The sequence below is a fragment of the Ceratotherium simum genome, chromosome 34, assembly GCF_057802395.1.
Source record: "Ceratotherium simum simum isolate JZ-2026a chromosome 34, ASM5780239v1, whole genome shotgun sequence".
Taxonomy (NCBI): domain Eukaryota; kingdom Metazoa; phylum Chordata; class Mammalia; order Perissodactyla; family Rhinocerotidae; genus Ceratotherium; species Ceratotherium simum.
The window spans coordinates 16,319,488-16,343,878 of record NC_141933.1 but is presented as its reverse complement, the minus strand read 5'-3'; the positions used below and the strand labels follow the sequence as shown (position 1 = coordinate 16,343,878).

Below are 24,391 nucleotides of genomic sequence, written 5' to 3'. Positions count from 1 at the left end.
CCATATTAAATTCTTTCTGATGTCTTCGCTCGCCGTAGTCACATGTCCAATAAAATGTCTTGGGGCGGGAGAAAAGCGACAGCTAGATTGACCAATAGAGTATCAGATCCCTCTCTCAGTTCTTACCCACCGTAAAGTCCAATTAGATCTAATTCCGGGTCCAGAGGCGGTGCATCCGAGACCAGGCCCAATGTGGGGAGAGACGGTTACCTGACCAACGGACGCCGAGGAGCTGCGGGCTCCGCAACGGCCGAAAAGATGGCGGTCCTGGCGCCTTTAATTGCTCTGGTGTATTCGGTGCCGCGACTTTCACGATGGCTGGCCCGACCTTACTACCTTCTGTCAGCCCTGCTCTCGGTGGCCTTCCTACTCGTGAGGAAGCTGCCCCCGCTCTGCCACAGTCTCCCCACGCAACGCGAAGACGGCAACCCGTGTGACTTTGACTGGGTGAGCGACCCCCGCCCGAGGACCCCGCGACCTTGACTTCCCTGCCCCCGCGGTTGCATCCGGGGGCCTTGAGGTTCCCCTTTTTGAGAACACCTGAGGTTCCGAGGCTGTAGCGGACTTCCAGACCATTAGCGTGTAAGGTCGGACCGTCATCGCTCTAGACCTCTGCATGTTTAATTAAGATGGGAAAACAGCGGGTTAGCCTGCACAGTAACCTGGGTCTTCTGACTCTGGAGTCCAGGGTTCTTTCCATCTTACCATTCATAGTTGTCAATAGCCCTACCTCACAAGACACATGTACAGTGTTTCACAGTGCTGCTCATATGGAGAGCCTACTGAGAGCCAGTGAGGTAAACAAGGCAAATGGTATTTACTTTTTATTGATGAAGAAATGGATCTCAGCGTGGTTTGGCGACTTGCCCAAGGTCACACAACGAGTGAGTGCCTGGGGTTTGAAACCACTCTTCTGGCCATAGTACCTGCACACTCACAGCCATTTCTTAATTCAGTTAACATTTCCAGAGTGCGCGCAGTATGCTCGGCACTGTGCTGCATCCTGAGAATGCAAAAATGAATAAAATTGTTAAGCCTATTGAAAAGGAATTGTAAAAAATATCTTGTGAAGAAATCTGTCTCAAGCCTCTTGCTGTACTTCCTGACTAAGAATGGAGGGACCACTCAGAAAAATGAATGGAAGCTCTGTGCCCTCTGGTGTATAGCAGCATCTGTGTTCTGAGGAAGGAAGGTCATCCTGAGTTTTCATCTTGTTTTCCAGCCTCCTCAAATGAGTCTTGACCTTTGCTAGAACCTACTCCTTTACTTTTATCCTCCATCTCTTGTTTACTCTTTAATGCTTTGTCTGTCCTTTCCCAGACAGTATTATCAATTAGCTCAAATGTTGCCATGCTATTTCAAAAGATCCTATTTTTGTCTGATATTCTATACCACTTTAACCAAAATGGAACTCAAAAATATAAGTGGATAGTAATAAAGATTTTAATAAATGTAGAACCTTTTATACAATTAATTTCTCTGTATACTCGTCTAATAATATGCAAAATATTGGAAGGTTTTTTATTTTATTATTACTCTGATAGAATTTTTTTTTTAACTACTTCGGGTTTATGGCCAGTGTTTGTTTTCCCGGAAAATACGTGTTTTACTGATTTACCTTGGTGATTGGGAAGTTAGGATGTTAAGGTAAATAATGTTAGCAATAACAGGTAAAATTCAAAATTTCAATGGCTTAACAGAACAAAAGTTTATTTCTATTTTATTAAATAAAAGGAAACATTTCACGTTTCTTAGATATACTGTGTTTCAGAGTAATCAAATAATTGATAAGAGAATGTTGATTTCTTAATATAAGAATTTGGGTTAATACAGAAGGAATGATAGAATTTAAAAATTATTTAGTAGCCCCAATGAAATAATGAATCGAGGCAATGATCATCGGTGGATGCTAAAACCATCAGATGAAAGGTTAATGTGTCCTCTGAAGTGATGCAGTGGGGAGTACCTAGCACCACCTATGATACATTTTTGGCAAAAAATTTGGATTTTATTGTATTCAGACCTCTAGATTTCATTACCACTTTACAAGAAATATGGGAGATGGAGGATCATCATTAGAAAAAAACATACCATGAGTATGAAGGCAGCCAAATCTTAAGAGCAAGAATGTTGACGGTGCAAGTGACTCAATGCCTTCAACAGATAAATGGCTGGGGGGTAAAAAGGAAGGGCAGATATATTAGAGATTAAGGAAGAACAAGGACACACATCAGCCAAATGCAGTACGTGGATCTTGCTTGCTTGTTCCTGATTTGAACAAACAACTGTAGAAAGACAACTTGAGATAATTGGGATCATTTGAATAATGACCAAATATTAGATGACAGTAAGGAATTATTGTTAATTGTGTAAGGTATGATAATGGGATTTTGCTTTGTTAAAAAAAGTCCTTATCTGTAAGAGATACACACTGAAGTATTTATAGGTGAAATGATATCGCTGGAATTTGTTTTAAGTTTCCCCAGCAAAAAAAGTGGGTAGCATAGATGAAATAGAACCATTTTGGCAAAATGTTACTGTTGAAGCTGAGTAATAGGGGTTCATTAAAGTATTGTGAGGAGGAAAATTAATTTTCCCTCTACCCTTCTGAGGGCTTGGCTGAAACCCCTGTAATAAAAGACAGACTAGATAATTAAAAGACAAATAGAAGTTTATTAACATGTATGTCTCATGTATACATGGGAGATACCAGGGGAAAACGAGTAACTCAAAGGGGTGGCTTAGAACTCCACTTATACAGCATCTTCAGCAAAGAATGATAAATTTGTCAAGAAATGGCTGGACAAAGGAAAGCAGTTTTAGGCTTCCAAGGGCGACAGACTGTGGGAAAGTAAACTAATGGTAGGTAAAGGCTAGTTTGCTAGGTAGATTGCTCTGGCGCTGTCTCCAGGCTGATAGGGTCTAAAGTTACCTCCCTTGATTAACTTTTGTCCTTCCTGGTAGAGAGGGTTGGAGGGATACCTTTGAAAATTTATGTCCTGCTTTTAGACAGATGGGGAGAGTAGGCAGCTTTTCTTTTATCTACTTCTCAATTGCCTTCAGGCTCAAAATAATCCTTATGCCAAAGTGACATATTTTGGGGTGGCATATTCTGTTACTCTTCAGTATCCTCTCTATCCTTTTGTATGTGTTTGAAATTTTCTATAACAAAAAGTTTAAAAACAATGAATGAACAAGCAGAACAACCAAGGGACCTCTGCTTCACACAGTTATTCTGGAACCCAGTCTCATTCTGTCTTCAACCTATGGCCTTCCTAGCATCATCCAGCCAGCGGATGCTGAAAGAAAGCTGGAATGCAAGGATACACCCTTTCTTAACTGCCTAGGCGCAGTGGCACATCACTTCCACTCACATTCTGTCCAGGAGTACTAGTCATACAGTTCTGCCTAGATGCAAGGAGACTGAGAGTCTAGTTGCAATATGCCCAAGAGGCAAAGGAAATAAGGTTTTGAGTATACATAGCCAGTCTTTGCCATAGACCCATTCTCTATCTTTAGAGAATATTCCTTTTAGTCTTATCTTTGGTCTTCTGATTGACCACAGCTCCCTTTTAAAATTCCCTTTTAAAATTCATCTTTCCACAATTGTAAATCCCAATTCTAAACCAATTTCATTCATGGAAACTCTTCTTCATTTTTGCTGAGGTATAACATTTAGTAAGGTCTGTCAGGGCCGGCTCTGTGGCTTAGCGGTTAAGTGCGCGCGCTCTGATGCTGGCGGCCTGGGTTCGGATCCCGGGCGCGCCCCAAGGCACCACTTCTCCGTCCAGCGCGAGGCCGAGTCCCACGTACAGCAACTAGAAGGATGTGAACCTATGACATACAACTATCTGCTGGGGCTTTGGGGGGAAAAAAATGAATAAATAAAATCTAAAAAAAAAAAAAAAAGGTCTGTCATCTTCCTTAACCCCCACTTTACGTGTCCATTTCTAAATCTAGTCAGTTACTTTTTGTTGGAGATTGAGGCTAAAAACCTAGGTCCCTGACTCCTACCTGTAAACTGCTGTTGACTGGTTCTGTCTGCAGTAATGATTTGGGTCCCTGTATTACAAACAAAAGGTATGGAGGCTTTGGACCATCAAATCTATAGTTGCTCCTCCTCCCATGTTTTTTCTCACATGGTTTTTGCTATTCTTCATTGTGGTCTTTACTCTGAAATTGTCTTGTTTGTTTCTTTGTCATGTTTATTGTCTGTCTCACTTGCTCATAATGGAGCTTACATTCTAGAAGGTGAGAAAGAACTATAAGCCAAGGGTACTGAAAAGGGCCTTTGAGAGCTCTGAAAGCCCTCCTTCAGTTCTCTAATTAAATTAAAGGTGCATGGATTATTAGGTGGAAAGGAATGACTTAAGTTAAGCAAAACCAAACAAATTGAATAACCGTATGTTGTATTAATGGAATATTACTGAGAAAATTCCCTGGAAAAGTTTTATTTTTCCAGGATCACACTGAGTTGGTTGTAATATCTTACAGTTTTACACCATATACTTTATACAATTCTTTCATACCAGTTATCTCATTTAATCCTCACAAGAGCAATTTGAAAAAGATCTTGTTCAGTCAAGGAAACCAAAGTCAGAGGTTAAGTGATTTGCTGAAAGGCACCAGCCAGTTTGTGGTGGGGTAGAACCTGAACCTAGATCTGACTGGTGTTTTCCCATTATACCTTAGCTGACTCCAGTTATTTCTTTATTGTTGCTGTAACCATGGGCCCACTAGGACCAGTTCGAACTGACCCCTTCTTATCAACAGAGGAGTGATTAAGAGTTGTTTTTCAGAGGCAGTGTGCAAAAAAAAAGTTGCAAGTCACGTAGCCAGAGCACGTGCAGAGGAGAAAATCTTGACCTGAAATGACACCAGAACCAAAGATTCTCCCCCACCACGGAACCAAAGGACTAGGACATGACCGGAAGTTGCAAGTCGGACTCTTATCAGAAGGGAGGAGTCCGTTGTCTAGGAAGATCCAATGATAAAGCCCCTTCCACACCTTACCGTAAATGTTTAAAGCCCTCCAATTGAAACATGCCCCGCCAGTGTTTCCACATACCAGCCTGTTCTCCCTAACCTCTTATGTTTCACCCCAAACCCTGAATGAGGGAGACAAATTTGAGAGCTTTGCCTCCTGTCTCCTTGCTGGTTGACCTTGCAGTAAAGCCTTTTCTTTTCTCAAAAGCTGGTGGTGTAATTATTGGCTTTTTTATGTGCATTGTGCAGTAACATTACCATTCCCAGTTTGGATCTCTGTTGGTTTTTATCCCATATTTGCCTTCCTTGCCCACCCAAATCATCTCTATTCATGGCTCTCCTGTCACTTTGATTCTGTTCCAGAGAGAAGTAGAGATCTTGATGTTTCTCAGTGCCATTGTGATGATGAAGAACCGCAGATCCAGTAAGTTTAGCCTGCTTCTTAGTCTCTCAAGGTTAGCCCTAATGCCTCTGCAAGTGCTTTCATTCATGTTATGAGAGGGGTGTTATTTGGTGCACTAGTCCCTCGTTCCATGCCAAGGCTGAATTTGATCTTGGACTTTTATTCCCTTCCTCCTTTCCCATTTCAAAGTACTCCAGGAAGAGAGACAAATAATGGGATATAGGAGCATGCAGCCCAGCCTGACCTGTGACGTCTTTGTGTTTCAGTCACCGTGGAGCAACATATAGGCAACATCTTCATGTTTAGTAAAGTGGCCAATGCAATTCTTTTCTTCCGCCTGGATATTCGCATGGGCCTGCTTTACATCACACTCTGCATAGGTAAGGAGACCGGAAGACTTGGTTGTGGGAACCACATTCCAATCCCAAACCAGTTTCTCCATACCCTTCTTCCATATCTTGTACCTAATTAATTATGTGTGTGGCTCAGGTGATAAGAATCTACAGCAACTTTCTTTAAGAGGAAGGGAATGTGTTAGTGGTCTGCATGTCTTTGGTGCCTGAAATCTTTGAGTTGGTTTGAAAGTAAGTCCCCTGCCCAAGGCTTTATATGTTTCCTCTGACACCTTTTTTCTGTTTAGTGTTCCTGATGACGTGCAAGCCTCCCTTGTACATGGGCCCTGAATACATCAAGTACTTCAATGATAAAACCATTGATGTGAGTGCTCTTCCTCCCTTCTGTTTCTTGGGTCCCTTGTGGGTGATTTTGTAGTTGTGCTTCTACTCACTAGGAGGAGCAACAGTGCTTCAGAATGGAAGTCAAGGGCGCTGTGGTTTATTATGGGATCTAGGGGAGAGGGGGAGCCAGGACAAGAAATTAGATGCTAATGTCTGAACCTTCCCAGGAGCCTGTGTGATCCAGCTCACTGTTTCTCCTCTGTGTGTGGCAGGAAGAACTGGAGCGGGACAAGAGGGTCACTTGGATTGTGGAGTTCTTTGCCAATTGGTCTAATGACTGCCAGTCGTTTGCTCCTATCTATGCTGACCTGTCACTCAAGTGAGTAGTGCAAAGGGAGGGATGAGGGAAATTGAGATGCTGTACTTTCCCTCTCATTGTTTTTGGCCCTCATTTTTGCACATTGCAATCAAAGGCAGCTCCCCCCCATATCTATACTTCCACTTCCTTTAATCCATTCTGTCTTCTTTCACTATGTTAATAACATATTCTTCTCAGGTACAACTGTTCAGGGCTGAATTTTGGGAAGGTGGACGTTGGACGCTACACTGATGTTAGTACACGGTATGTAAGGGCCTGGGCAGAGGCTCTGAGCAGGGAATCACTTTGAGTGATGTATACAGATGCATTTACAGAGTACTTTCTTGGCCCTGTAGGTACAAAGTGAGCACATCACCCCTCACCAAGCAGCTTCCTACCCTGATCCTGTTCCAAGGTGGCAAGGAGGTCATGCGGCGGCCGCAGATTGACAAGAAAGGACGAGCTGTCTCTTGGACTTTCTCGGAGGTACATGAAAGAGTGGGCAAGTGGTTTGGAGAAGGGTGTGGAACAGTGGGTGGGCTTTGAAGCCCAACCTGGGTTTGATTCCTAGCTCTGCCACTTGCCCACAAGCTTTGAGAGTATGGACTGATTATTATAACTCATTCATGAATTCACTCAGCAAATTTATATTATGCTTTTACCATGTGCCAGACCTGCTAGTACTGGGGAACAATTATTAAGATTTAGTCTCAAAGGCCCTTGTACCTATAGTCTATAGGCCTTAGGCTCCTTAGCAATAAATTGGAGACAGTAACATTTGGATCATAGGGTTGTTTTGCAGATTACATTGAATAATGTAGCTATAATTGTTGGCACAGTGATTGGAACATAATAGATATTTAAATATTAGTTCTTTTCCAGGTAGCCAAAAGAGGAGTTAGATTAGAGTATATTTCTGTCCTTTGTGTCCTCCTTTCCTAGAGACTGTGTCTAAATACTTCTTACTTCCCAGGCTCTGTACTCTCTCTTCCAACCCAAACCCTGACATGTGCATCTCTTCTGCACAGGAGAATGTGATCCGAGAATTCAGCTTGAATGAGCTCTATCAACGGGCCAAGAAGCTATCAAAGGCTGGAGATAATATCCCGGAGGAGCAGCCTGTGGTCCCAACCCCCACTGCAGTGCCAGATGGGGAAAGGAAGAAGGACAAATAGGATCCCTGTCTTGTCAGTGCTTCCTCTCCTGTCACTCCCAGGCACTTTTGAGGCCCTGCCCCTTCTGTAACCATAAGCCTTGCCTGCGGCCTCAGCCTTTTATTTGTTTTCCCTGTTTGGCCGTGCCTGGGTGGGGCAGGGTGCTGCTTCTGATTTTAAAGAGGCATCAGGGGAATTGACATGCCTCCTCCAGGAAGGCCTCCACTGCTGTTTCACTAGAGGAAGGGAGAGATCGCATATAATGGAGGAGGAAATGCTTTCCCTCCAAGCTTGGGTCAGTTGTCAACCGCTGTCTACCATTCACACACCATGATGAGGTTTCATTACTCTTCGTTGGCCTACACAGCCTACTTAGATTAAGTAAACCCTAGCATAAGATGCTAAGGTACAGAGTCAGCGCTAAGGTTTTTCCCTCAAGGACCTTGCTGCTTTAGGCCCTTTTGGCTTGGTCTGTGGCCTTCATTAAAAAGTATAAGCCTAACTTTGTAACTGGTCCCAAGGAGAAACCTTTAACCACAGAGTTTTCTCACTGAAGACAGTATTGAATAATCCCCCTATTTTATGGAGGTTGGGAAGAAGGAGAATAAAGGTTTTGAGACTTGATTTGTGTGATGGGGCCTAGAGGAGAAAGCCCTTGGGTAGGATTGGGGTTTCACTTACCCTTCTACCTGTGCCCCCACACCCAGTTGATGGTTTTCCATAATAAAAGAGACTGGGATTTCCTTTTGTTTGTGCCTTTTTGTGTTATTTGTATATTAGAAAAACCAGGCAACTGCAGAGGAACTGCCCAGCTTAATATCAAAGGCCAACCTGGTTAATTTCACAACGTACTGGGTATTGCTCCCCAGGACTGGGGAGAGGTCGGGAAGGCCAGTTTCCGTAATCCTAGAGTTAGGCTGGGGACTTGGTTTGGGATTGGTCCGCAGCTCCCAGGGAGGAGGTTTTGGGGAGGGGCGGGGTCATGGCGCACACAGTTTAGCTTGGACGCGCGGTTACAGAAAAGCCAGTGTGAAGCCAAGCTTGTTTTCCGAGCTGCCAGTCCCCGCCCCTGCTGTCCCCCCCGCCCCGCCTCCCAGCACTGGTGGTTTGGGCTGGTGTTCCCTAACTCCCCCCACCCTGCGTGCAGAGTAGCTGAGCCCGAAGGCCCCGCCTCCAGACCACGTGTGCGCCCGGCGCCACGCTTTCTGCAGCAGGGGACGTTTTGGTCCGGGAGCGGAGTTTCTGGTCTGCGGTTTGGCTCTCGGACCGGCTCTGTCCACTGCTCCGTGCCCGCTCAGCGGCCGCGTCTCCACCCTATTCCCGCCCGTGGTCGGCTCTGTTCCCGGCCGGGCTCCAGGCGCCATGGCTTCCCGCGGGAGGAAGCGGAAGGCGGAGGCGGCGGTCACGGCGGCCGAGAAGCGGGAGAAGCTGGCCGGCGGCGGGAAGGGAGTGGAGGAGGCGACGGTCGTTATCGAGCATTGGTGAGGGGCTTGGAGAGTCACGGGCAGGGGGTCGAGGGCGTCGCAGACTAAGGGCCGCAGTCTCTGACCTTCCCCCTCTGTCGCTAGCGTAAGCTGACGCGTCTACGGGCGCAACGCCGCGGCCCTGAGCCAGGCGCTGCGCCTGGAGGCCCCCGAGCTTCCAGTGAAGGTGAACCCTGCCAAGCCCCGGAGGGGCAGCTTCGAGGTGACGCTGCTGCGCCCCGACGGCAGCAGTGAGTGGGGCCCCGGGCCTGGGGGAGGGGCGTGGGGCCGAGGCGAGGAAGCACTGGTCTCAAACCGCGCCCACGTGATGATTTTGGAGAGATGCTGGTGGGTTCCAAAGTAACTTCGCTTTACTCGGCCTTCTCCCAGGTGTGGAGCTCTGGACTGGGATCAAGAAGGGGCCCCCACGCAAACTCAAGTTCCCTGAGCCTCAAGAGGTGGTGGAGGAGCTGAAGAAGTACCTTTCGTAGGGAGGTTTGGGCAGAAGTCTCACGCTGAGGTTTGAAATGAGTGTGTTTGTGGGGGGTGGATTAATCTTGTGTGGCTATTTGCGACGCAGCCCTCACTGTTACCCCTCATTTTACGCAGGAGCTGCGTTTTCATAACTTTGTTCTTGCTCTCAGAATCTCCTCTATTGGGAATACTTTTTTCCCTTTTTACTGATAGGAAAAACTGAAACCATCAAAAAATCACTGTTTGCAATCTAGTGTGCCCTTTACTAATTCCATGTTTCATTTCATGATCTTCGAGCTAAGTCGTGGGGTACTGATGGTAATGTAAATGATTCTTTATAGAAATGCAATTTGTGGCCTTTGGAGATGCAATTATTGCCCTGGGGGTATGGATCAGTTTTGTTAAGAAATACATTTTCCACATCCCTGATGGCACGTGTTTTGATTCTTTTAACTGGTTGTAAATCCCAGCAGTTCCCTCATTTATGACTTAAAATCGTTTACACGTATTTGTATATTTGTATGAGTCATGACTTTCCCATTTTACTAGCAGAATCGGTCACTTCATGTATGCTTACCCCTGCCCTCTTAAGTTTTTTGTTTCTAGTATGTTCTGTTAATGGTCCCGTGTGATAACACTGCGATCCAGTACCCTCACTGCTGGTCACAAGGATTTGGCTTGCTCTCTATCCCCAGTGCTTCATATAGTGCTTTGGCGTGTTGTCAGGGGCTTGACATGTTGAGTGAGATGGGCTGGGGGGAGGATGCAATCCTTGCGCTCTCTTGGGTTTGTGGGTTCAAGGGTTGGGGGCACATCTTCCTGGGGCTTTGTGATTGCCTGGGTGCTTTCTCTAACCTTTTGCCCCCCTCTCCCTTTCACAGCCTTCTGTCCCTGGTGATGTTGGAGCATTTATGATGGGACATGGCCAAACTTCAGTCATGTGCCTGAAGCTGTGCTTTCTCCTCCTCCAGAAATGATGGTTCAGTTGTGAGGCAACCCTCTAGTAAAGCACTGAAAAGTTCTTGGATTTGGTTTGTTTAATAAAAGTTGAAATAAAGTATTTGAGTAATAAAGTCAAACTTAATCTTATGGTAAGGGATGGACAAAGCCAGCCTTATGGGATTGGTCCCCCTTGGATTTTTCACAGCCTAAGGTCACCAATTAACCTGGAGCTCCTAGGGTCTCTGGTAAAGCATGTGAAATATTTGTAAAAACTATGGGGAAAAAGTAATTTATTTTTTAAAAAGCAACTGTATCTTTTTCAACTCACTTCTTGGAAGTGGTGATGGAAGTACATCTCCCTGGCCCCTGTGGAGGTTTTGGCTAGACTTCCCATACTGGCGATGAATAAGCTCCAGACGTTAGGTACTGGACAATGTCCTGTCACTCTCACCCACTTAGTGTTCCAACCCAGCACTGCTTCACATCTTCTGGAACATTTTTTCTTACACGGAACCCCCACCTCAGAGGATGTTCTTTCTCAACCTTTCCTATATTAGCAGTGACTACAGATGCCTCATAACCTGGGAGACCTGGCCTCGACTGTTACCTATGACCCACTAGAATTAGGGACCACAGAATTGACCGTCTCACTTGTTTGTCACTATTTGGAAAATAGATTACAGAGAAATAAGATGGTTTTCTACCCACAGTACTACTTCTGCCTGGCTCCCAAAGCCTGGGGAGGGGAGGAAGGGACCTACAGAGAGCCATGGGTACACCTGCCTCGTGCTATGAGGACAGGGCATGGGCTAGCCTCTCTGTCAATACACCTTTTGCTAGCCAACATTTCCCACCCTCCCATTGCCCCTGACCTGCCCTCCCCACTCCACTATGTTAGTATGTCTATCTCTGTTTCTGACTCGGAGGAAGGGTCGGGCCATACGGAGGGAATACTGGTTGGCACCAGCCTCCCCTCTGATGTCCAGTCCACCACATCAATCTCTTCGTCTTCAGAGCTGCCAGGAAGTGGGCTCAACACCTCAAGGTTGCCAGATACTTCCTTGCCTGCCTCTGGAGAAGGGTACAGTACCTCATCCATAGTTAGGGACACTTCCAGCCGAGTCTCCACCCAGTTTGAAGAGGGAGGCAAGAGGTCCTCATAGGACCTTGGGTGAGTGTCACAGGAGTCAATGTGGAGACGCTTGTCTCTCTGACCATCCAGTGGCTGGAAGCTGGTAATTTTCAGGTCTGGAGTCCAAGAGCCTCCCACTGAAAGCACCTCCTCTTCACTCATCTCAGAGGGCATGACTAGGGGGCTAAGGGGCTCGATTGGCATTTTGTTCTCAGAGGGCATGACAAGGGGGCTAAAGGGCTCAATTGGCTCTTTGTTCTCACCAACAGGTTCCTTTTCCAGTCCTGTCAGCTCCCTGGGCCAGAGTTCCATGTCTGGTAAACACCATTCTTCCCCTTCAATCCAGTTTTTTTCTGTTTCTGTCAGGTGATAACTAGGGGTCCTGCAGCCCTCAGTTCTGGGACTCTCCATAGACCCTATAGGTGGCTCAATGTCTGAGCCACAGAGCATGAAGTCCAGGATCTCCTCCAGCTCACTGGTGGCAGCAGCACTTGTGATTCGGTACTCCTCAGCTTCACAGGGCTGCCCCAGCAGGGCTGTGTCAAATGCATAGGGCTCTCTGCAGTCAGTATCCAACCCAGGTTCCTTCCCTGCCAGCTCTGGACTGGACCCAAACTTGGACTTCACCACTGGGTGGTCTGGGGAGCAGCTAGCAGAGAGCAGAATGTCTTGTAGCCTAGAGCACAGGGGGGAGTCCTGACATAGACCTGTTCTCGCAGACGACATTTCCTGCTCCTTAATTGAGGATGGCTGAGTCTCTGGAGGGGACTCTTCCAAGTCTCCAGGTTCTGGGATCTGAGGACTATCTTGTGAGTTTTTGAGGGGAGGCTCTTGCACAACCTCCCAACATGTCCCGTTGACAGTCTTTCGAAGTTTCACTCTCCCAACCTGCCCCTCCTCTGCAGAGTCTGAGTTAGGTGCCCTGACTTCAGGGCTCCGCTTCTTGCTCCCACCTGTCTTTCCGAGACCAGATGGGCCTGGGGTGCTCTGTAGAGGGCTAGCTCTCCCTGGTTTCTGCTTGTCCTCTGACGCTTCTTTATTTATACTCTTCTGCCGCCAAAGACGCCGGCCAGGGGCTGTGGGCACTGAGCTGGGTCCGCTTAAAATGCTGGAAGGCTTGGATGTACAGACATCAGGAGACAGCTTTGAGCGACTCAGCCTGATCTTTCTGGGCAACAGTCGCTCATCCACAGAGGGGTACAAGCTGGGTGGGGAAAGCGCTGTAGGACCAAGGGCAGGGTCACTCTTGTTCTCTTTAGGTCCCTGACTATGGCTTGATGGCGAAGAGCTTTTTTCTTGTGGAGTTGGGCAGGCTCTGGCCTTCCTCTTGAGCAGAAGAGTGCCAGACAAGTTCTCTGCATTCTGTCGGTTGCTCTTCTCCGGGGACCCCTCCTCCTTCGCTGAGGACTTCAATCTCACCGCCCCAAGAGGACAGGGAGTCTGAGTAACAGGCAGTGGAGTTCGAGGGCGGCGGCTGGATGCCACCACCCTGGCAGAGATTGGTGCAGCACTTGGAGGTTGTAAGCATTCCCGGTTCAGTCTTCGGCCCTGAGGGGCCTTCACCAGCTTCCCACCCTCTAGCTGAAGGGATTCTAGCTCAGATACACGCAGCTGACGGGCAGCAGAAAGCACATCCTGGGCTTCTTCTTGAGATACTTCCATCTCTGAGGTATAGAGGAAGTCCACCAGCTTCCGAAGGGTCCTGATCTTCAGGCCCCCCAGCTCCAGCACCACCTTCCGACCCTGGGCTGGCCTCTCTCGCTCTAGGCGCTCTGTGAAGAAGGGGCTGCAGGCTGACAGGATGCAGCAATGGGCTGGGACTGCCTCACCTGGAGGGAAACCCAAACACTTTGTTATCTGATGCAGACTAGCATGTTCACGGGCTAAGCAGAGATGTTACTGCCCAAATGTGCTGTCCCTTCTCTCAGTTTCCCTCCACGGAAGTTCAAGTAGAAAGAGAAATTTGTTCCTTCCACCTGCCTGGAACCTTCTGTCATTACCTAGCTAACTCTTTTTTTTTTTTTTTGTGAGGAAGATTGGCCCTGAGCTAACATTTGTTGCCAATCCTCCTCTTTTTGCTTGAGGAAGACTGTCCCTGAGCTAACATCTGTGCCAGTCTTCTTCCATTTTGTATAAGCGATGCTGCTACAGCATGGCTTGATGAGCGGAGTGTGGGTCTGTGCCTGGGATTCAAACCTGTGAACCCTGGGCCGCCAAAGCAGAGTGTGCGAACTTAACCACGACACCACCAGGCCGGCCCCCAACATTTTTTATCCTTCAAAATCTAGTTTAGATTTATCCTTCAAAATCCTGGGCGCAGACCTACACCCCACTCATCAAGCCATGCTGTGGCAGCATCCCATATACAAAATAGAGGAAGACTGGCACAGATGTTAGCTCAGAGCCAGTCCTTCTCACCAAAAAAAAAATCCAGTTTAGACATCACTTCTTTCAGAAAGCCTTCCCCCACCCTACCCCAAGCGTAGGCTAGGTGTTCCTGGGCACAAAGAGATACTCTGTAGCTATCACAGCACTTAGCTATCTGTAATGTAACTGTCCATCTCCTTCACTAAACTGAAGAGACCCCATCTGTCTTGCTCACTGAGGTATACCCACTGCTTGACACAAAGGAGGGGATCAAATACTTGCTGAATAAATTTTTTTGACTCATACAAGTTTAAAAAATTTTATAGAAACTGCTTGTGGTCTAATAGAGAATGAGCTCTGGATGTGGACAATCAGGGTTCAATTCTCTCCTGACCTTTAGGCACTGCCTACTAGGCAGTGGTCTGTCCTGGGCCACCTTATTCTCACTTTATGGGCAGTTCCTGGGCAATCTCAGTCTCTCCCCTGGCTTCAATTACCAAAGGCTTGCTGATGACTCCCAGTGCCCAAATAGCTTTCCTGAGATATTAAACATGCCATAGCCTGCATGTCTATATGGATATCCCACAAGTACCTCCAATGCAACCTTTCTAGAAAATGAACCCATCATTCCCTACCCCTCCAAACCTGTTTCTCACTTCAAAATAAGGTATCACATTCATCCAGCTGCCCAAGCCTGAAAACTGGAAGTCATCTTTCATTCTTCCCCTCTCCATTTACCCACTGCACCTAATCAAACATTAATTTTAAAAAAGCTAATACTTTTTTTTTTTTTTGTGAGGAAGACTAGGCCTGAGCTAACATCCGATGCCAATCCTCCTCTTTTTGCTGAGGAAGATTGGCCCTGGGCTAACATCTGTGCCCATTTTCCTCCACTTTATATGGGACGCTGCCACAGCATGGCTTGACAAGTGGTGCATCGGTGCACGCCCAGGATCCAAACCCCGGGCTGCCGCAGCTGAGTGCGCACACTTAACTGCTACACCACCAGGCCAGCCCCTAAAACAGCTATTACTTCTTGAGTCCTTACTATGTGCCAGGTACTGTTCTAAGGGTTTTACTAGTATTTTTTTTTTTTTTTTTAGTGAGGAAGACTGGCCCTGAGCTGACATCTGTTGCCAATCTTCCTCTTTTTGCTCGAGGAAGAGCGGCCCTGAGCTAACATCTATGCTAACCTTCCTTTACTTTGTATATAGGTCGCTGCTGCAGCATGGCTTGATGAGCGGTGTGTAGGTCCGCGCCCGGCATCCAAACCCACGAAGCTGGGCCACCAAAGCGGAACACATGAACTTAACTACTATACCTCTGGACCAGCCCAATCTTCCTCTTTTTGCTTGAGGGAGATTTGCCCTGTGCTAACATCTGTGCCAATCTTCCTCTATTTCATATGTGTGTCACCGCCACAGCATGGCTACCGATGAGTGGTGTAGGTCTGTGCTTGGGAACCAAACTTGGGCCACCAAAGCGGAGTGTGCCGAACTTAACCACTAGGCCAGCCCCATGGTTTTACCAGTATTAATTAATCTTCACTGCACTGTGAAGTAGCTGTTATTACAGATAAGTAAACCGTGGCACAGTTAAGTAATGTGCCCACAATTATATGGTAAGTACCAGGGACAAGATCTGAACCCAGGGAGTCTGGCTACAGAGTCTATGCTTTTAACTGCATCAAGTTTTGTAAATTCTCTTTAACAGCTTATAAACCATACATTTCTCTCTATGCTCAATGCTTTAGTTCAGGCTACCATTCCCTCTCTCCTGGATTCCAAAACAGCCTCCTATCTGGGCTCAATAACAATCCAATCATTCTTCTCATGCATCCCGAGTGCTGTTTCTAAAGTAGGTACCTGATCACGACCTTCTTAAAACCTTTAAATATCTTATGTTGCTGCTAATGTCTCTAGCCACATCTCTGGTCAATACACTTCTTGTAATCTGCACTCTAGCCATAGTGAACCACTCACAAATCCCTGGCCATATCTCTAAATCTCTGTACATGCTGTTCTCTCTGCTTGGGAAAATCTTTTCCCACTTTCTCCTACTTCTGTTTGTCCTTCAGATCTCACCTAAGGGGTTATTTCCTCCAAGAAAATCTCTCTAACCCCTGTCCCTCAACCTCCTCAAGTCTATGAAGGATGCTCTTCTACCAGCTTTTACTTACCCCAATATGTTATTTATTACACTTCATAGTTACTTGAATGCACTGGTTATTTATTTATTTTTTATTTATTTTTTATTTTTCGTGAGGAAGATCAGTCCTGAGCTAACATCCATGCCAATCCTCCTCTTTTTGCTGAGGAAGACTGGCCCTGAGCTAACATCCATGCCGATTTTCCTCCACTTTATGTGGGACGCTGCCACAGCATGGCCTGACAAGGGGTGCGTCAGTGCCCGCCTGGGATCTGAACCCGGGCCGCCAGCAGCAGAGTGCACGCACTTAACCGCTACGCCATGGGGCCGGCCCCGTGCACTGGTTATTTGAATGTCTCCCCCTTATGTGATTTCCTTATGAGGAGGAAGTTTATCTTCATAGATACTGAATGCCCATGCTAGTACAGTGTAGAAGCATACAACAGGCAATTGATACTTTTTTCTTTATTTTGAATAAAGGAATGAATCCCAACTCTGCACTTACTAAGAGAACCAATAGGCAAGTCATTTAACTCTCTAGGCCTCAATTCACTCATCCATACAACTGGAACCATATAACATTACTTATCTCACAAGGCTGTTATAAGCATCAAATGAGACACTGTACTATACTGTATTACTCTGCAAACTGTAGAGTGCTACACAATGTTGGCTGTCATAATCTTTTTTTATAAATGAAGAAACTGAGCTCGAGAGAGATGAAATCACTTGCCCATTTGTCACTCAGTTCCTAAGTAACAAAGCTAGGTCTTAAACTCAGGTCCTCTGACTCCTAGTCTTGGGCCTTTTACATTATACCAGGCTCTATCTCATGATGATTTAACATTTTAAGTGTAAAGGGAAGGGGTGGAAATAAGCCATATATTTTTAAATCTAACAACAAACAACAAAAACCATCAATTTGAAGACAAGAAAAAAAAATTAAGCAACAGCTTGGCAAGAAAATGGGAAAATACGTTAATAGTATCATCTGAAACTTATATCGTGCTTAGCAGATTAAAAGCACTGTTCTAAGTGCTTTACATATGTTAACTCAATCTTCACAACCACCCCATTATGATATTATTATCCATGTTTTATAGAATTTCTATGCTTACGAAACTTCACAGTTTCATTTTTTTAAGAGAAAAAGAGCATAGTCCCATTTTCACTCTTGAAAACAGTAACTGTCCTAGAAACACAAAGCTCTTTACCAAATAGCTTACAGTGCTCAAAGGTGGTAACACATTTTCTTGGTTTTGTCCTCCACCCTCTGATCCTAAACTCATTTTACCTTATTCTATAGTGAGTTTTCAGTCGAGTCCCCACAAGTCTCTTACCTTCTGCCTGCAGAAGGACATCACAGAACACACCACTCTGTTGCTGGTGATGAAGCTGCAGAAAAGCTAACCGGAGGAACCGGGGATTCCTATATAGGATTTTGGGACTGGCAGGAGAGCACATGTTGGTCTCTTAACAAACTTAGGTTTTCTCAGATCAGATTCCTGTGGATGAGATAATACATTTTAGAAGCATGGTTATACCTAATTTGTTTTTTGTCTTTGAAATAAATAGAGAGATAATGAGATGATTATCATGCCATTGAGAGATAATGGCATGAGTTGAGAAACCATAAGCCCAGAAGTTGTGCCAAGGGTATCTCAAGAAAGAATATCATAGCGATTACATGTAGGAGCTCAGAGATAAACCTAGATTTGAATCTCAGCTATAGTTATTGGTATAGCTGTACAATCTCAGGCAGATGACCTAACTTCTCCGAGTCTCACTTTTCCATCTATGAAATGGGAATGATAACAGTACTTACATCGCAGGACTGTTTTAAAGATTAAATGAGTCAATGCAGGTAAAATTGCCTAGCACTGTGAATGCCTGGCACATAATAAATATCACCCCCAATATGGTAGCTGTTGTTACTATCCTTAAACCTTCCTCATTCAACATCTCAACTATTGAGACTCAACTCGTACAGTGCTGACTACTCATATGCTTCCTGATCACCACACTTCCAAGTTCCATGGGTATAATCCTTGATTTAATACTTTTAAAGAAACAATATCGAGCATAAAATGATCTCTAGAAAGTCGTACACACCTTCTTTTCTCTTAGCTCACTCTATCACACTAACCAGCAGAGGGTGCACCATCAAGAAAAGAAGCTGTTGGACTTCATGAGGTCTCTCACAAAAATAAGGTCATTGCCACCCTTGGTTCAGATATTCTTGACCAAAGCGAGCCTGATTCAGCCTGGAAATTGGCAAAGAACTTGGCCTTACGTTTCTCAGTCTGGTTAATTACCTGGATAACTATGCAGCAAGGATAATTAAGCATTCCACCCCTCCCAAAAGAAGCTGGATATTCTGACTTCAGGCTTACTACATTTCCAGCTTTTTGCACTGAAACCCCCACACTCACTGCACAGCTGGTGTTCCTTTCCTGCATGCAGTTTTCTGTCAGGCGGCACTGAGGATCCCAATAGTTCACGCCAAACTATAAGGGAAAAAAAAGGAGTGGAAAGGAAAATTAAGAAAAGGGTAGGTTCAATTCCAATCCCAGCCAGAGATGGGGGTGGAGGATAGCAGCTGTTGCAAGAGCCCAAACCTAGGCCCTGGGGAAGCTTCCTAACCCACCAGCACCCAGCCTTGCCCCCAGACCCACCCTGTAATAGTCCTGCAGTAGGAGTTGCTTCTGCTGTCCTCTCTGTGCTTGGGTCCTCTGTCCAGCCCGCCTTGCTACCTCCCAATGTCCGGCCTCGCATGGGGACGATTAGCAGAGAAAGCAGCACAGGTGGGTCAACGGCCTCAGGGTTCCTCTCCCCATCCAGAACCAAAGGAATCAGGGTTGGCGGACAAAGCAGGGCTTCAGGGACCGCCCTGCAAAGCTGGGAGCCCCGCACGCTCCAGGCGCCCCGGCCCAACTCCTTTGAAGAGAAACCTCTCGGCGCGAAGGCTTCTGGGAATGGAGCGTGGCGATCCCGGAGGCCCGAATTCAGGGCTCACGCTCACCGCCACCTCTGGCCGCACGGGCTTTGCAGACACCCCCTGTCGCCCCCGTACTGCCGCGGGCCCCGGCACCCTCATGCACTGGGAGGTGGTGACACCGACGGCCGAAGACCACGCCACACACCTCGCGCCGCTGTCCTCGCGCCGCTGTCCTCGCGCACCGTGTCGCGGGGCCCGACGTCCTTCCTCCTCCCCCAACCCTCGGGTTTACGTCTGCCTGAATACGTCATCCCCATTGGCCGAAGCCTCCTGGGAGAGCCAATCACAGGAGGAGGAGCGCTTTGGGCGGGAGGCTAAGTCTCGAGGGACTTGAGGGCTGAGGGAAGACAGTCGGCTGCCGCGAGAGGTAGGGGCACGGGCTGCTTGGGAGGAATTCTTGGGGAGGCCGTCTTCTTGCTCGGCGCTCGATGAAAACACGCCGAAAAGAGGGTCAGGACTCTCCAATCGGGCAGCCTCCGAGGCGGGTGAAGGACATCTCCAGCTTCGCTTTGAAGAGGTTGCAAATGGCCTCTCTCCGGGCTTAATGGAGGAAAAAGCCTCTGGAAGCCTCTACTCGCACCTTGACTCCAAATCTCTAGTCTAGATGTCTCCTTAGGCCAGCGGTGTTCTGGAACAAGGTCATTGGGCTAGTTTCCGCACTTAAGTTTTTCACAGATTCCACTCCAGCCCCAAATGTCGGAGAACTGGTGGTCTAGGGAGTTGCAGAACTTCCAGTCTAGAATGGTCTCCCGTGTCCTTTCGGAGATGATTTATTTAGCGCACTTCCTGACTGGAGACAGCTGTTTTCAGGGATGATATTAAGAATCAAGTGATCTCAAGATTAAACATTTAGGGAGAATGTCAACCCACGTTATAAATCTGTATATTGGTTCTTTCCCCTGTGTACATTAGGACCCGGGTCCTGGCTTCGGTCAGATGTCCCCTGATGTCCAGCTCTGGACGAAGATGGCAGAATCCAAAGCCACTGGTGACAAAGCGTGGTGAATTAAGATGGAGCAGCCCCCGCTGAGGCCAACTGGAGGCAGAATGGGAAGATGCCTAAGAGGAGGGGAATCTGCAAAGACACAAAACGTAGAGGGGTGAGTGGTATAGTGCGCTCGAATATGCCTTTGTTGATATCTAAAATTTTTTCAAAAAGGATTTGAGGTGGTTGACTGAAATATGAGGGGGGATTTCCAAGTCAGGTTATATTTTCCATAGTTTGAGGCCTCTGCTCTTAAGATGGAAAAAGAAACAAGGAACAGAAGCCATTTTTGGTTGCAGTTGTCCTATTTTGAAGAGGAAGCAGTTCCGGAAAGGACATAAAATTTAGCAGAAGGAGGACAGATTTTAGATGTCAGCAGCGCACGCGTGCGTACACACACACACACACACACACACACAGCAAGCAAGCCAAAAAAAAAGAACAGAAGGCAGAACAACGCTTGTTTATGGCGTCTGTTGCTGTGGAATCAAGACTTGATTAGGCAGGTGGAGTACCAGCATAGGTGATTCTGTGGCGTTGTAAGGAAAATATAAATATTATATCCCCTTGTGAATATTATTGTTATCAGGATTAGATTAATTTTCAAGAAGTGGAGAGGACTCACTTTTTTTTTCTTAATCCAACACCATTTTAGTTAAATCTTGTGTTAGTAGAGTTTGTAAAGGGAATGATAAATGGGCATCCTACCCAGGGCTTCAAAAAGGACAAACTTCAGGGGCTGGCCCAGTGGTGTAGTGGTTAAGTTTGCGTGCTCAGCTTCGGCAGCCTGGGGTTCTCAGGTTTGGATCCCAGGTGCGGACCTACAGACTGCTCATCAAACCATGGCGTGGTGGTGTCCCACATATAACATAGAGGAAGACTGGGGGCCGGCCCAGTGGCGTAGCGGTTAAGTTCGTGTGCTCTGCTTCGGTGGCCTGGGGCTCGCAGGTTCAGATCCCGGGCGTGGACCTGTGCACCACTCATCAGGCCATACTGTGGCAGGCGTCCCACATAAAAAAAGTAGAGGAAGATGGACACATAGGCCGGCCCTGTGGCTTAGCGGTTAAGTGTGCATGCTCTGCTACTGGCGGCCCAGGTTCGGATCCTGGGTGCACAGCATTGCACTGCTTCTCCAGCCATGCTGAGTCCGAGTCCCACATACAACAACTAGAAGGATGTGCAACTATGACATACAACTATCTACTGGGGCTTTGGGGAAAAAACAAAAATAAACCTTTGTTAAAAAAAAACAACAAAAAAAGATGGGCATGGATGTTAGCCCAGGGCCAATCTTCCTCAGCAAAAAGAGGAGGATTGGCAACAGATGTTAGCTCAGGGTTAATCTTCCTCACCAAAAAAAAAAAAAAAAAAATGGAGAAAGATTGGCATAGATGTTAGCTCAAGAGTAGTTTTCCTCAAGCAAAAAGAGGAGGATTGGCAACAGATGTTAGCTCAGGACCAATCTTGCTCACCAAACCAAAGACAAACTTGGGATGGTAATGTGTAGCCATCAGAGGGTAGAAAGGAGTGAAAATATTTTGTTTTCTTTCGTATGCATAGCCAGTATTTTTGCTGGAGTTGAATTTTGTTCATTTCTTCTCCTTGGCATTTATGGTTTTAGTCTGTTTTACAAGTAGAGTCATCACAGCACAGCACTCTGCCCTGTATAATTTTAATATTGCTTTTTTAAATACAATTTTATTTCCCAGCTCTTCCTTAATCTTTCACCATTTTATGGTGTCTTATTTTCCTTTGTGTGTAAGTGGTGATGGTTGTGGGTGGGGAGGTTAAACTTTGAGAGTTGTAAAAGCGAGCACAGAATGTAATATTCCATGCATTTAAAACAAAACAAAACAAAAAAAGAAAGGAAAAAAGGAAAGGAAAAAAAAACCCCAAAGCAGAAACCACCCTGTATCTCTAAACATAAACCCTATTGGTTGACTTCTCTCCATTTTTACCGCTACCACTGTAGTCAATTCCATGTCACTACAACTTGACCTTCAAACTAATTTCCTTGCTTTCACTCTTGCCTCCTCTTTAATCCATTTGTCACGTAAGCAGCCAGATCTTTTCAAAATGTGAGTTAGATCATGTCATTCCGCTGTTTAAAACTCGCACAGGTCTTCCTCTACCTAAGAATAAAATCGAAACTTCCTCTAACCTATAGAACCCTTCATATTCTGATTCCTGCCTGTCCCGCCCTGCTCATTACCAATAGCTCTGCTGGATCCAGTATGTTTTAGCCCCACTCTTTAGGGCTTTGGCATTAATAGTTATCATTGCTCATATGTTATCATGGTTGACTGCTTCTTACCATTCAGATTTCAACTTAAATGTCACCTCTCCTGAGAGTTTGTCCCTGATATCCCATCTACAACAAGTAACAAGTCATTCTCGACAGTTTGTTTTAGATCTCTTCATGGTGCTCCATCTGACATCTTATTTATAATCTCTCTCCCCCTGCTAGAATGTAGGCTTTTCGAGAGCAGGAAACTTGTCTGTCTTATTATCCTTGACATCTAGAAGAGTACCTGGCTCACAGTAGGTGCTCAAAATAACCCAAGTGGAACTAGTCTTTTTATTTTCTATTAGCTGAGTGTAAACAGTTTTTCCCTCAGTGAGTGTTAATGCTTGTGGTGCTTTATTTGGAGATAGCTGTTTCAGATAAATTTAAACAACTTTTTCACCACTGAGTTATCTTTTTTAATTTGTATATAATTTTATTTTGAATGTTACCTATAAATTCATTAATGTTAAATGACTTGTTCAGGATTACATAATTAGTAAGCCAAGAGACTTCATTCACTCATTCATATGTTGCTAAGTATGAGATATAAGGCTGAGCTCTGGGGATACAACATGAACTAGAAAGACACTGTTCATGCCTTCATGGAACGTATCTTTGGGTAGGGGAGACAGGAAAATACATACACACACATGCACGCACGTACATGAAAAAGGAAGGCAAAATACTTGCCAGTTGTTAGTGGTGATGTGAAGGAAACAAGACCGATCCATCTCTAGTAAATCATAGAATATTCTAGAATATGGCTTTGATCTAGGAACCAGTGAATCAATGAACATTTCTTGTGCTGATTGTTTTCCTTTGGCAATTATCTTTGGCTTTTGAAATATAATAATAATAACTCAGTGAGTTTATACTATATACCATACATTGTTTTAAGAAATTTATATGTATTTCAATTCTCACAACAGTCCTGTGAGAGAGATATAGTTATTATCTCCATTTTACAGTTAAGGAAACTGAGGCACAGAGAGATTATATAATTTGTCCAAGGTCATGTAGTAGTACCTTTACTCCAGTAAGTATGCTTACAGAGGAGGAAGGTTTGAAGCCAGGCAGTCAGACTGCAGAACCTATGCTCTTAACCACTATTCTAGGTTATGAAAACTTTATGAAGATTCGTTTGGCAGTAATCTACAGGATAGATTTTAGATTTTTCAGTAAGAAAGAAGGAAATTTTCCATTCATCATTATCATCTTTATTTAGTAACCACGGAATGACCATAAAATACTAGTAGTCTTGGTCAAGCGTGAAAAAAAAATCCAATCCCTTCCTTCATGGCCTAACAGTCTAAGAACATATTAAGGATGACTCTTAATTCAGAAAAAGAATACCTGTATAATTCTTTATTTAGGTCAGGTGTAAAAAGAGAATGTATGAACTAGATCATCTTAAGCTTGAAGTTCACAAAGAAATCACATTTTCTTGATATGAGACTTACTTATCCTTACACATGCTGTTATCTCCTCTAAATATATTCCTTGTTTATTGGATTCTATTTATTCTCCTCTATAGACCCACATTATTTTGATTTGGAGACAGAAGGGAAGACAGCAATTTTCCTCAGCAGCCAAATGGATTCAGTTTCCTTATAGTTGAAAGTAGAGACACTTAAAACTGTTAACAAGTCCAGGCATTTATTTTTTTCTAATTAGCTTTAATGCAGTTAAACTAAAACAATGAAATTGAGAGTTTACCTCAGATCTCCCCTACCATCCCAATCAACACATAGTAGTCCTGTTTCTAGGCTTTCTGTCTCCTTCCCTTCCCGTCTTCCTTTGGGAAAACGCTTTGGAGTGGAAAGCAACAAACCAAATAGCAGGCAAATAAAATCAGGTCTTCTCTGTTTCCCTACCCGGAAAGGAAGAGAGAGGGAGCAAGAACCCCACCATCAAAGAGAACCAAGGCTTAGGTGTGCCATTCTAAAAAGCCCTCGTTCCTTCGGCCCGCCTGGAGCTCTGCAGTAATTCCTCAGAGATTGTATAGTCTCCACTTTAA

The 24,391-nt window shown here is 45.5% G+C and overlaps 3 protein-coding genes across 5 annotated transcripts; 2 read left to right on the top strand and 1 right to left on the bottom strand.

Moving 5' to 3' along the window:
• Positions 1-80: 80 nt before the first annotated feature.
• TMX2 (thioredoxin related transmembrane protein 2) lies at positions 81-8,326 on the top strand. 2 transcript variants are annotated; one of them, XM_087422903.1, is made up of 8 exons: positions 139-447; positions 5,350-5,410; positions 5,656-5,769; positions 6,030-6,106; positions 6,339-6,445; positions 6,623-6,688; positions 6,781-6,910; positions 7,453-8,326. In XM_087422903.1, the coding sequence occupies exons 1-8, from the start codon at positions 259-261 to the stop codon at positions 7,597-7,599; spliced, it is 891 nt and encodes a 296-aa protein (XP_087279029.1). In that variant the 5' UTR covers positions 139-258; the 3' UTR covers positions 7,600-8,326. The 2 variants fall into 2 exon arrangements, with proteins under 2 accessions (XP_087279030.1, XP_087279029.1); XM_087422904.1 differs by lacking the exon at positions 7,453-8,326 and having other exon boundaries at positions 81-447; positions 6,623-6,677; positions 6,781-6,906.
• Positions 8,327-8,762: 436 nt separating this feature from the next.
• Positions 8,763-10,575, top strand: SELENOH (selenoprotein H). The gene is made up of 4 exons (XM_004437377.3): positions 8,763-9,059; positions 9,147-9,292; positions 9,432-9,561; positions 10,397-10,575. Exons 1-3 carry the CDS (start codon positions 8,941-8,943, stop codon positions 9,530-9,532), a joined length of 366 nt encoding a protein of 121 aa, XP_004437434.2. The 5' UTR covers positions 8,763-8,940; the 3' UTR covers positions 9,533-9,561; positions 10,397-10,575.
• Positions 10,576-11,316: 741 nt separating this feature from the next.
• On the bottom strand, positions 11,317-19,241 carry BTBD18 (BTB domain containing 18). Of its 2 annotated transcripts, XM_004437378.3 has the most exons (4): positions 18,780-19,241; positions 18,537-18,611; positions 17,445-17,609; positions 11,317-13,418 (listed from the first exon to the last, which is right to left on the bottom strand). In XM_004437378.3, the coding sequence occupies exons 3-4, from the start codon at positions 17,566-17,568 to the stop codon at positions 11,347-11,349; spliced, it is 2,196 nt and encodes a 731-aa protein (XP_004437435.1). In that variant the 5' UTR covers positions 17,569-17,609; positions 18,537-18,611; positions 18,780-19,241; the 3' UTR covers positions 11,317-11,346. The 2 variants fall into 2 exon arrangements, with proteins under 2 accessions (XP_004437435.1, XP_087279024.1); XM_087422898.1 differs by lacking the exons at positions 18,537-18,611; positions 18,780-19,241 and having other exon boundaries at positions 17,445-18,427.
• Between the last annotated feature and the right edge of the window lie 5,150 nt (positions 19,242-24,391).

Bases quoted from the DNA above. Each gene is read 5' to 3' on its own strand.
- TMX2 (XM_087422903.1), top strand. From the start codon at position 259: ATGGCGGTCCTGGCGCCTTTAATTGCTCTGGTGTATTCGGTGCCGCGA. The intron at 448-5,349 runs GTGAGCGACCCC...ATTCTGTTCCAG, and splicing joins ACCCGTGTGACTTTGACTGG to AGAGAAGTAGAGATCTTGAT. The intron at 5,411-5,655 runs GTAAGTTTAGCC...TTTGTGTTTCAG, and splicing joins GATGAAGAACCGCAGATCCA to TCACCGTGGAGCAACATATA.
- BTBD18 (XM_004437378.3), bottom strand. From the start codon at position 17,568: ATGTGCTCTCCTGCCAGTCCCAAAATCCTATATAGGAATCCCCGGTTC. The intron at 13,419-17,444 runs GTAAGAGACTTG...GTTTCCCTCCAG, and splicing joins TGTCCTTCTGCAGGCAGAAG to GTGAGGCAGTCCCAGCCCAT.